Raw genomic sequence first — 12,373 nt, forward strand, 5'->3', positions numbered from 1 at the left:
CTCCAGAAGGAAAGGCACACCCCGCTCAAAAGTGCGATGGGATGTAAGGAGAAGACCTCAGGACAACATGAAGCAGATTTGGGATAAATCGAGAACCTGCACTGTTTCCAATGCCGCATCCTATTTTTGTAGAAGTGAAAGTCTTCCTCCCCCACCCGCAGAAGCCTGAGCCGACGACTTACCCGATCAGGTTGTCGTCTCTGAGCATGAGACGAAAGGCTGGGAGGCCTTCAGCTCGCGTCCAATGACACACGTCGGCGAAAAGGCGGAAGGACACAGGATAGAGAAGGTAGAGAGGCGACTGACTGTCCTGAGGCGCGCGCTCGCCCATGGACGGGAAGTTCTTTCGGCGGTGGGGGAGCGATTCAATACTGACATTTCTTCCCCTCTCGCCACTGTCTTTCGTTCTGTCCCTCTTTTCTTCCCGACGCCTTTGTGACATCTCTTCCTCATCGCTCCCTGCCTCTTCTCCCCCCGCTGCTCTTTGTTTTTCCCACCTTTTTGCCTGCGACCGGCTGTGGTCTCTCTGGCCACTGCCGCTTCGTCCCCTGGCGCGCATGTCGTTCACTTCCTTTCCCACAGCGACGGGGCGTTCCAAGGCAGCCGCTTCAGCCAGGACTTTGACGCTATGTGTGGAGAAAGCGTCTGCCGGACTGCGAAGGGAGTGGACCTTGTGAGAGAACCGAGAAGCGCGACGGCGGGAGGGCGAAGAGAGAAGCTCGAGGTTCTGTTTCTTCTCTGCCGTGAACTCCGCGTATGGACTCCTGCGAGAGAGGCGACGAGACGCCGCGAGAGGAAGAAGCGACGCCCGTTTTCTTTCGGAGGCAAGCGACGAGGAAGCCGAGGAGCAAGACATATGCTCAGAGGATGAACACGTGTCGGTCGACGTGCGTCTTCCACGCTCCGCTGGAGTTGCATGAACCGACTCTGAGGGCGAGTTCCAGCTGCGAAGTCGTCTCTCGCTAGAGGGTCGCGTCTGTTCTTCTAGGACTGCCTGCTCGCCCTTCTCGCCTTCGTTTCCTGCTCCTCTTAGAGGAATCCGCGAAAGCAGCAAAGAAGGCTCGGGTACGCATGGGAGACGGCTGATGTCTGGGATTTGGCGACTGCCTGGTTTTTCCCGAAAAAGCGCGAAAGAGCTGCGCAGCCCGCGTCCTGTCGACGGCTCAAAGGCCTCGTCTGCTTCCTCATTTTCGCCCTCACACAACGACGTTCCACTGCTTCCTCTCTTCCTTTCTCTGCGTCCTTCTCTCCTGATCTCATCTGCCTGGTTCCGCTCTCTCCGGTCCCTCTCGCCTGCGTCGCCCTCATCCGGGAAGATGCATTCTTTGGACGCAGAAGGGGTGCGGCGCGAGGTGGGCACGGCAAGCCCCAGCGCTGCAAGGTGCGAGCATGTTCCGGCGGTCGCTTGAGGAGAGGTGGAGAGGGCGGCGAGGAGCTCACCACAAGAGCCGCACGTGCATGCGAAGGAAAGAAAATGAAGGAAGGCGGAGGCGTTGCCCACGCGAAGAATTGTACAGTCCCCACAGCCGACGGCATATCTGTCAAACAGGCGTTCTGGGCAGACGCGCGACGGTGGCGAGGACCACAAGGCAGAAAGTGTATGGCCCCCTTTGCCCTGGTGATGGGCTCCTGTCCGTCCACTTTCGTCGAGCGTCTCTCCGATTCCTGCGCCCTCGGGTTCGTCTTCAGATCTCTCGTCAAGGTCGGGGAGCAAGACGCCTTCACTCCCTCGACAGGTCGCGTTGTCCATGAGCACACAGTCAAATCTTCTGGCGTGTTGCCGGTCACCAGCCGCCAGCGCAAGCGACGAAGACGAAACGGGGGAAGAGGGAAAAGAGGGGGAAGGGGGAGAGGAGGAAATGTCTTTGGCGTCTGATCTGGGGAGGCGCAGCTGTGAGTCGATGCAAAAGGCCCCACAGGAGAAGAGCATGCCGGGGGAAGCTGCCTCGTGGTCATGAAATGGAAGCAGAAGCCGGCACGGTGCGTCAAGAACAAGGCAGAGGTCGGAGCACGAATGTGCAGTATTTCCAAGGGCCATATCGGCCAAATACGTTTCTTGTCGTCTCACTGCCTCTCGCGCTTTCTCTTCCATTCTCGCCAGCAAATGCGTTCGCTCAATCGGCTCGAGAGCTTTTACAAGAACGTGCAACGCTCGCAAGGCTGCCGCGGGGCTGAGCGTCACGAGGACCGAGTCTTTGAGGTGTACATACATTAGCGAGTCGGGAGTCAACTTATTGCGTTTCGCCCACATGTCGAGCCGGATCCATCCGCCCTGCGTCCTTCCTTGCGACGGCGGAGACAACGCTGGAGAAGGAGCAGAAGTTGGCGCAAAGAAAGACGAGAACAATCCAGAGGCGGGGGGCTTCGCTGCCACGCGAGGAGGACGAAACGGTGGAGATGGCATGGACGAAACAGACGTAGACGATGGAGACGAAACTCGAGGAGAGAGACTGGGGAACGGCAAAGATCCAACGAAGCAGGTATCTGCAGAAACCAGAGGTGGGGACCACGCGGAGATAGCAGAGACAGAAAGCGATTCTCCTGTCGACTTTCTCCTGTCTCCGTACGACTGATTGTCCCTGTCTCCCTCCCTAGCTGTTCCCGCCTTTCCTGCGTCTGTTTCCGCAGACGGCCAAGGGCAAACAGGTGATACAGGTTGTGGATGTTGACTCGGTTCGGAACTTGTTTTTCTCTGGGAACCTGCAGACTCGCGCGGTGATGTGGAGACTGTTGGAGGCTGGGCACCGGACGGGCGGCAGCCCGTCGCTTCTGGACTCTCACAGCCGGTGACGCCCTCTCCAGACGAAAGGCGGGGCAAGGCGGCTGCAGAGCGGCGAACCGAGCAAGCGGCGCAGGGGTCAGAGACCCCAGGATGTGGCCCGAGGGACGGAAGCGCCGACGTTGCATAGCACGGAGAAGGCAGAGACAAGAGAGGAGAGGAAAGCGAAGCGGAGCCGGGAGACGAAGAGGAAGGACTAGGCAAGTGAGGACACTCAGGTTCAGGAGGAGGATACATGCGAAGGACTGTAGGATGAGCAAGCTCCGGTGACAGGAAGTCTTCGATGCTCACGTCTTGGAATGCGACGCATGTCGACGATCTCATTTCTTCAAAGAGGCTGGACAGAGAAGACGAGCAGCGAAGCAACACACACGACACGGAGACTGCATGTGGTTCAGTGGAGACGCCGCGGAATGCATATATATATATATATATATATATATACATAATGTGCCGTCTGTCTGTCTTGTCTGGACACGAACGCTGCAGTATGTGGTTATTTGCGTAGAAAGGAGGACTCCATCAGTCACGCCATGACGATGTGGGTGCATTCTGGTTTCTGTGTTCCGTACGGCCTACGAAGAGCGTTAGATGCAAAACTCTCCGTGGACGAGGAGATGCCGATACGCGTATACACAGTCAGGCACGGACAGTGCAGAGTTTTCTGCGGGGAAAACGACTGTGGAGCGTCTCCCCCGCGCTGCTTCCAAACCTCCACCACTCTCGGCTTACACGTTATGGATGTAGCATTCTCGGCACTTGAGAGATAGTCGTGCGTCGTCCCCTTCAGCAGGACGGAGGGTAATTTCCATGCATTCGAGAACAACGACTGTCATGACAGTCTTTGTGATTCTCTCTCCTGACAGGTTTTGAGCTACAAGCTTTATGGTGTCTTTCTCTGTAGTTTCTGTGTCTTCTTCCTGTCTTTCGCGCTCGCGACTCCTGCCTTTCTTTCGTGGACGAGCTCTCGCGCAAAACCGGGGAACCCGCAGCCTTCCCCCTTTCGACTCTTCGTCTTCACCTCCCTCTTGCTGCTCCGTGTCGACTGTCCAGAAGTCCGTTTTTCCTTCTTCCTCTGTCTCTTGCAGCGCCTCAGCGCGCTCACGGCTTCCTACCCGCCTGGAGCAGGGACCCAAGCGCGGCGAGGGCGGTTGAGCGTTGAGACGCCCTTTAAATGCACCAGGAACAGAAGAGGAAGGCTGTTGTCGAGACCAGGAGGGAGCGGTACAGCGGCGGTCAGTTGTCCCTCCCTCTTGCGCGTCCTTGTTCCTTCTCGCCTCACCTTCCCCAACACCCTTGTGACTCGAAGTATCAGAACCCGCATGTTCTTCAGAGTCTCGCGCGAGCTCGAGATTCAGCGCGGAGCCAACTGGTGTGAGTTCAGCGTCGCGAACACTGTACTTCTCAGCACTGTGTTTCCTGTTGTTCGCGAGCATACTCTCCTCTTCCTCGTTGCCCCATATTGTCCAGCTGCCGGCGGGGCTATCCACAGTCGCAAAGGTTGTGGGGCTCCGTGAGTTTTCACACGGCGACGGCATCTCTTCTGCTGCGAAGAAATATATGTCGCTTTCCTGTTCTCCCCCCCTCCTGGAGAGAACGTCTTGATCTGTTGAACGATCCGTGTGGGTATCGTTCTCGCGGTTCGCCTGTGCTTCCTCTCTTTTCTTTCTTTCCTGATCCAAAAAAGGCAATCCCTCTCTCAGTCGTGTGTACTCTCCTCGCTCGACGTCTCTGCGTCTTCTGCCCACCGGAACCGTATCCTCTGGCTGTTTTGTGGTGTCTCTCTTTTGGTCTCCCTGGCGCATCAGTTCTTTCAAGCTTTCCAACGCTTCCGCCCGGATGCGCAATATCTCATCCACCCAGTACGCTTCCTCGAAAGCTGCAATGCACTGCTCGTCGAGAGTGTGTCTTTCAATTCTGCGACCCGCGCGAGCGAACTTGGAACCTCCAGAGTTTGACTCTCGCCGTCCCTCATCTGCTTCTGGGCACCCCCCCTTGAAGAATGGCGTGAGTCCACGCGTACCTCCTGGGGCTGCCGATGTGGATCCTGGTACCCCAACGTCCGTAGACACCGGCAGCTGTCTCTCTGCGCGGTCTCCTTCGGCGTGGAGAGGAAACTCGACTCGAGTCGAGACAGGCAGTTTCTCGTTCGCGGTACCTTTCTCCTTCCTGTTCTCGCCCTGTCTCTCATCGTCTTGCTGCCGACTTCGGAGCAAGGAGGGAAAGTGGTTAGGAGAGTCGGGAGGACCTGCAGAGGGTTGAGCCGCCACGAGAGGAAGGGAAGGCAAGTTAGCGCTTGCCATTCCACGGGGTGCAAACAACACATTATCAGAGCCCGATCTCTCTAACTTTCTGCCTCGAAGCGCTTCTCGAAGGAAAGATCTTAGCTGAGAGAAGCCGTCAGTCGTTCCGAGATAGGCGGATGTCTTTGCCAGCAGACGCCGCCTCCAAGCTAGAAAATATTCCCTCTGCTCTTCTGCTGAGGGTTCCTTCCTCCTAGGACGGAAACACAGAAACACGAGGGAGAAGAAACCCGAATGGGGAAATGAGGAACAGAGTTGTGGATTGTGTCTGTTTTGTAAACGCATGTGTACGCGTATTCACAGGATGGCGCTTTCGGTCAGCGTGCCTGTGCATGCCAGTCTAAAACCAGGTTTTCATGAGATGGTATCTCTGTAGGAATCTCGATCTGTACATGTCGCGATACACAGATGCGTTCATGCACACGACGTGATGCTGATACAACTGCATAGATATAGGTACAGTGAGATGGAGTGCAACAACGCAGGAGATACCTATACGTGCTTATATCCTGTCTAACCACTTTTTGCAGCGAAAGTAAAACTGACAATTCGGACGCGCTTCTCCTCGTATCTTGCCGCTTCTTCCCCGAATTCACTGTGGCTTTAGAGCGGAATATTATCCTCAAACATCGAAAACGACCCCCCTTTTTTCTGGAAAGGAAGCGGTGCGTTTGCATGCTGTAACACAACAGCGACTGACATCAGGTCCAAGGCGGCGCCAGAAATCAGATCTCCGTAGAGGAAGATGTTGTAATCGATCCACTGAAGGACGGTGGCAAGTTGGTCCATGGTGGCCTCGATGTGTGAGTGGGAGAAGACAAAGTATAGGGTGAACGCGGGTAGCGAGGTATCTTCCACATTCGGCTGCCATAGTTTCTTTTCTGCTATCGTCCCATTCGCGCCAGCCTGCCCTTCGCCTGAGCTCTGTGTTCCCCAGTCGGCCCCCTGGCTCTCAGTGTTTTTCCCTTGTCTGCGCTGAAATCTCCAGTTCGGTCCTTCCTTGACTTCGCTGTCGTTTCCCCGCATGGAGGCTCCCCCCTTTGCTTCCCGCTTCCCCACAGTGCCTGCCGGGCCAGGATGGTAGTTGGCTGTGCTTGACGGCACTGTCCCCGCAGAAGCCCCGCGTGGTCCTCGAAAGATTTTCGAGAAACAGCCAAAGTGCGCGATGGCCCGAAGCGGTCGAGCAAAAAGTCGATCGGAGAACGCTGGACTCTCAGGGACCGCCTGAGTGGGCCGATTGAGAATGCGGACTCGCAACTCGAGCCTTCCTGGGCGGTAGAGGTACTGGTGTTGTGGAGCGCTTGCTTCCGCTCTCAGAGTCATTTCCTCGCTCGTGAACAGATCGTGCACGGTCATCAGTGGGCCTACGTCTGAGTTGGCATCCATTTCTCTGTCGTCTTTGGGAGGCGGGAATGGTTCCTCGTGCGCTGCCTTGGAACGGGCGGCCGGTGTCCGCCAGGGAGCGCCACCGGCACCGCGTGAGACAAGCTTGCTGTCTTCTCGGGTTCTAACAGAGACGAAGGCCGGAGCCTGGCGAGCGCCAACTCGTCGGACGGCCACAGTGACGTCATTCTCGACTAGATCTCCAGTTCGAGAAAGGTCGAACCAGCCACTCGAAGAGAGGTGGGCAGTTCCAAACCCAGTCAAGGTGTCCCGGCCCCTCCCTTCCACTTCCAGGTGGTGTGTGGCCTTTCTTCCACCTGTCGTCAAAATAGCACGTGTATCGGAGCCAGCAGCAGGGTCGTCTCCCCCTGTCCTGTTTCGGCCACGTTTTCCAGGCCTCCACCTGCGCCGCCGAGTCTCGAAAGGCCGCCCCGGGGAACCTGCAAATCCCCTGCTGGCGCTTCTCTCCCCCTTTGCTGAAACGCCCTCGCTCGTACTGCGTGACTTTCCACTACCTAAGGAGTCTCCGCTGTCCAGTTGACACCGCCGATGTACGGGCGCCCTAGGGGACAGAAGTGAGTTTCTGGGTCTTCCCTCTTCCACCGACGCATCGGCATCTGGCCCACCTAAAACAGAGGATGGCGGAGTGCTACGCACTCCTTGAAGGTCGCCATGATGCGCTGAAGCATTGGAACCTGGAGACGACGCTCCCGGGCTCTGGGGTAAGTAGTCTGGTTGCTGGTGATTCCCGGGTGAATGTGGCTCGGCGCTTCCAACCGCATGCTGCGACGAGCGGCCTGGATCGCACAGCCCCGACGACCCTCGCTGACTGCTTCGAGCCTGCTCCCGAGCCCTCGTCAAGCGGACGAGGAGGGCCTTTCGAGCCGAGGCCGGTTGGGGGAGCCATGGTGAACGCGGGCCCTCCGGTGTCAGGGAATCAAGGTAAATCGCCGAACCGGCGACAACAATTTTCTTAAACACTACCTCGTCTGTTGGAGATAAAGCCGCAAACCCACCTGCCCGAGAAGTGCCGTCTTTCCTCCCCGCCCCCAATCCGCCTGAGAGGGACGAAATCGATGCGACAATAAGCCTCTTGGTCCAGGACCATAGAGACCAGCCAAGAAATCGGGGAGCGAATGAGGGTCTCAAGCTCGAAGTTCCGGATGCTTGGCGGCGCGACTGAACGTCGCAGGAATCCCCGTATCGGCAGGTGTGCTGGTGATGGTCGGGCCGTGCAGCTGGCGGAAACAAACAGTACTCTGTTTGAGGGGAGGTCTCCTCGTCTGCACTTGTTTCGTCGTAGAGCCCTTGCTCGCCTCGTAAAGGCGCGAGAGAAGCTTCCAAGCCTCCCTGGCCCCTGTAGGGCTCCCATTTCTCGTTGCAGTGAACGGTTTGAACATAGCGGGCACGCCACCCGACAGCGCACATGCGTCCTGGATTGATTTCCGCCTCTTCCAACCGAATTTCCAAGCGCTTCACCCTTACCTGACAGCGCAGGACACACTCCCTTGATGTACGGGTTGATTTCGAATCGCCACAGCTCCCATGGAATTCGTATGACGATGTGGTGACGGATCATGCGAGGACCGAGCGGTCACCGGCTTTGCCGCACTGTCCATCCGAAGAGCCGGGACTCCCGGCGCTATTAACGTCTCAGCCATGCAGGCAGGATCACATCCCCCAATGCGTTGTACGTCCGAGAGGACACTCCGCTAGCCAATACTACGGTAGAACGGTATCGCGGTGCTCCTGCATTGAGTTTCTGGACGAAAAGGTCAGTTGTTTTGGACGGGAGAAACCGAGGATTCGCAGCCCTCGATAGAAACCTAAGTGGAAAATACTTCTGGGAGAGCGGCCGGCGAGACAAGCAACAAGACAAAGGTTCAGAGGAAGACAAGCTCCTAGAGTCCGTCACTCGGGAGCACTAGTATCCAGAAGTGTAGAAGGGAACACCGCGTTTAGCATTGACTGCCTTGGCCTCCGACGCAGATGCAGTGGAACCATGGAGTAAATACTCACCTCAATGCGGCCTATCAAAGTGTACGCAAGCTTGTGAAGGAATCGGGTTGCGACGCTTCGGTCAATCTTCGCGTAGGTTAACAGTTCATCCGTAGCCAGCCGAAGTTTCTTCTGCTCAGACAAATTATCCCGTTCAACTGAGACATCCCACTCATTTGTCGGGATTGTTGTGCCGACGACCAGGAGACCCTCAGCCTCCACAACGACAGGGTGACACAGCAAACGAAACCAGTTGACCTGAGAACAGCGTTGCAGTTACGTGACAGTACGAACAAGTTCGACAAGCGTAATTTCGTTGTCTGATGAAGCGTAGAGTTTTTTCACAGCTTCGTCTCTCTGGCGAAAGGGCCTCGGCAATTCAAGGATTATCTCCAAAATGAACGCGGCAACGTTCCTATGTGCTGTCGGATCCCCGAAACGAACGGACACCCAACCGCTTACTCATACGCGGACAGCTGGCGGCTCTCTTGTTGACCCTGCCGCAATTGCTCCTCAGTGATCGGCACCTCGATGGAGGCAGCGAACTGCACAGTGTAATGTTCCATTGTTTTGCATAATACTCGTGCAAGAACCGTTTTTGTTGTGGTGTTGTTATGAAGGAACAGAGTCGAAGGCGCCTGTAGGGGTTTGTAGTCGGCCTTCCCTCTTCAGAGACGACATAGGATGCAATCTGCGCGGTATTGTTTTAGTAGAGACTCGACTTGTTTTCTCAGTTCGCTGTCTCACCTGTACTCGCAGTTCCTTGAGCACGCCATAGGTGACAGAAATTGGTAGAGAGTAGGGAGCCAGTGCGTTTTCTTTGAGGCGGAGCCTTTTCAGAATCAGCTGGCCTCCAAGCAAAGACGCTTCCACCTGCTGATGTGAAATGTTCTCAAAAAATTGACACAACACTGCGTTCAGTTGCGATAAGAGAAGTGATGACAGCATGGTGGCCACTTCCGAGATACCTAAAGTAGCCGTTATTATTGTATTGCCCTCCCTGTCGTTACTGTATTGCTCTCCGGGCTTTCGGCCGTCACCGGATCAAGCCCGACGGCAAGCGTAGGGCTTTCCCTTGAAGATTGGAAGCCTATATGACACGAATGCGCGGAAAGGTTTCTACAGGCCAAACTCGGTCGAAGTGTCAGCGACAGTAACATTCTACCAAGGAGCTGGTGGACATAGTTGGCTTCCCTCCAGACAAGGGAAAGCCACGAGAGATGTCTCTTCTGAACGGGCTCTGGAGGGGTTGAATGTGTGACAACGGAAATAGCCCTTGAAAGGAGATATGCACGGTTCCAGGGGGCGGCATGCCGACCAATCTGCACCGTACTTTCTCTTTCTTTGCGATGTGACTCGTGGGTTGGCATTTGTTCGCTCAAGGTTGATCGAGAACAATGTCAGAAGAGTCCCTCATAGATCAAAGACTCAGTCTCTCTTCAAACTTCTGCAGCAGTAACAAGTGAGTACTAGCAGCGATCCGCATGCGAAGTCCAAAAGGAGTACTTTGATTTCTGTCATGAAGGCTACGGCGGAGAACGTCAAGGCACTGTTCCCCAACGCAAGTTCGAGGACCAGCGGGTCTCAGTGATCTATTAAGCACCTAGCGGTGATGTGGCCCTTCCTACCAACCACGAAGATTCGATAAAACGCCTCCTGTTTCGTGAACAAGGGCGGCCACGCTGCCTTAAAGATCTAGCAAAATCGAGGAAGTCGGTGTTCTCCTTTTCCGGGAGGTTTGCTTGGGCAAACTTGTTAAAACCAACTGCCCCAAGTACCTCTTAAGAGCATTTGGTTTTCAAGCCAGGAGCGGCGCTCTCGCAAAATGTTTTATGCGGCGACACGGTGTTCGGGAGAAAATAATAAGGCACCATACAGAATGAATGCGCATTGGCAAGGCAAGAGGAAACTTGAATTTGCTGCGTGGCAGTCCGATACTACCCGTCAACTGGAATCAAGAGAGGTATGTACAGGGTAATCACTTTGTAAGACGTCTCCTCTTCTGCTAAGGAGTGCACGTTTTTGTTAGGGGAGGGGAGGCAAGTGCAGCTGCATGTGTTTACACAGAATGACCGCATCTATGCACTGGAACACAGCAGCAGGTAGACGAGAGTCCCTCAGATGTGTAAGGGAAAATTTTTAGACCCTCAAAACGCGTCGATTCAGTAGTCGCAAGCGAAAAGGCACAAACAACGCTCATGGAGTTTGCCTGCCCGCTCACGCCAGACTGCCGCGATGCACCTGAATGTAGCTCCGATTGGGTGGCAATAGACCGTGCAAACAATATTTCTCGGTGAAAGACCGTCGATTGTTTTTTCTCCGAGTGTATCATCTCGTTTCAGCAGTGTCGTTTGTAGTCTATCGCCTATCAGTTTGTGCACTCCATGTGGCAAGTGACTTCGCCGAGGACTTTGCGTGTGCGCAACATGCGATTTAGCGTAAGCCACGAACGCGGTGGGCAATTGAGGGCCGACAATAAGGGTCACTGAGACAGCCTCTCTTCCTCTCCTGCATTTTTTTCAACGGAGCCAGAAATCAAGAGCCAAAGATGATATGCCTTCAACCTCGTTCCGTAGTAGTAGACCCCCTTAGACTCCTTGTACCGATGACAGAATGCAGAACTCGTAACACTGGAAATTGCTGCCGTCGTCAATGCACACGTCGCATCGAGATTCCGTAGGAGACGGAAAGCGTGCTTTATTACATCGTGATGGCGTACAAGCATACTACAAACATCATATTTTTGTGGCTTCTAACACTGCAGGAATTAGACAAATGCAATTAGATGAGACCGGTACGTTTCCCATTAGCCAGGCTTCGCATCACCTCAACATCGACTGTTCTGCTGCTTCATAAATTTCGGAGATTCTTCAGTCACGAGGACTAGAAAGTGGAAAAACCTTGAAGTGAGAGGATCTTCATTGCAGCACACAGGATTGTGCGTTCGGTGTAAGTTTTGTGAACTCAATTTCTTTGGATCCCACTGTGTAGGTGATATGTTCGTCTCGGTCATCCGTGTTTCGTAGGGATCTCTTTCTTTATACACCAAACGAATAAGGTCTAACTCTAACGCTTCAAAAAAACCTGACGGGCCGTCAGCGCCGGTTACATCCTGTATGCACCTTTTTTGACAACCTGCTGGAGTTCGTAGGCGTTAAGCGTGTGCACGGCTCTATCTCGCTCAAAATTTTTTCAGACTTGTGCAATCCGAGCGGGATGTTTTATCATTGGCTCGCTCGTTCTACACAGCGATGCAGTGTAGGAATGTGTGGTAGGTGGTACGAGTAGCGCCCGTGTCACAAAGTGACAGCTGATCGTTGCAAGATTTTAAGTACACCGTTGGTTGGCCATCCCGCGCTTACCTTTAGTTCATGGGTATCATGAACAAGTTACTATGCTCATTATAGAATGGCGCTCTCTAGATGATGAGCAATTCATTTATCTGGCTCTCACCCCAAAGCCTTCGCGTTTCACAGAGGCAAGACTTGAACGGCACAGAATCAGCCCCGCGCTAACTGCAGATGCCTGTGGGGCATCAAAAGCAGTGTCGTACCTAGCAGGAGGACGCCAGCTTGTTTCGTTCCGGTTGATGCTTGCCCCCTCCGTACTCCTCGGCGACTCCTGTTTCTCAATCGTCTTAGAACTTCGTTGCTTGGAAGAATATCGTGGAGAACGCAGTTGCCTCTACAGCTGCGAGGTGCATCCTAACCCGCTCCAACAGACTAGAGGAATAACCAAATGCGATACAGTGTCAAAGTTTTTCTTTGGACCTGCTTGTTGTGTAGCACGCTCTTGCATGCCGATCTCCGAACTGAGTACACACTGGAACACTGCCACCGCCCCTCACCTGGTGTTTGAAACTGGCAAGAGAAAACACACTCGCTTTTCCGATGCACACCACATGTCTCCT

General features: G+C 54.6%; 1 protein-coding gene across 1 annotated transcript in view; it reads right to left on the reverse strand.

Annotated features, from left to right (window-relative positions):
• NCLIV_059880 (conserved hypothetical protein) overlaps nt 1-9,411 on the reverse strand; it is a gene marked incomplete at both ends in the record, with an annotated part of 39,439 nt that extends 30,028 nt beyond the window's left edge. The window contains 7 exons of the mRNA XM_003885542.1: nt 183-2,304; nt 2,782-3,116; nt 3,512-5,275; nt 5,783-6,782; nt 7,092-7,950; nt 8,485-8,721; nt 9,211-9,411. Of these exons, the coding sequence (XP_003885591.1) occupies nt 183-2,304; nt 2,782-3,116; nt 3,512-5,275; nt 5,783-6,782; nt 7,092-7,950; nt 8,485-8,721; nt 9,211-9,411 (6,518 nt within the window). The remainder of the gene's footprint in view (nt 1-182; nt 2,305-2,781; nt 3,117-3,511; nt 5,276-5,782; nt 6,783-7,091; nt 7,951-8,484; nt 8,722-9,210) is intronic.
• Between the last annotated feature and the right edge of the window lie 2,962 nt (nt 9,412-12,373).

Source organism: Neospora caninum, chromosome XI (assembly GCF_000208865.1).
Source record: "Neospora caninum Liverpool complete genome, chromosome XI".
NCBI lineage: Eukaryota > Apicomplexa > Conoidasida > Eucoccidiorida > Sarcocystidae > Neospora > Neospora caninum.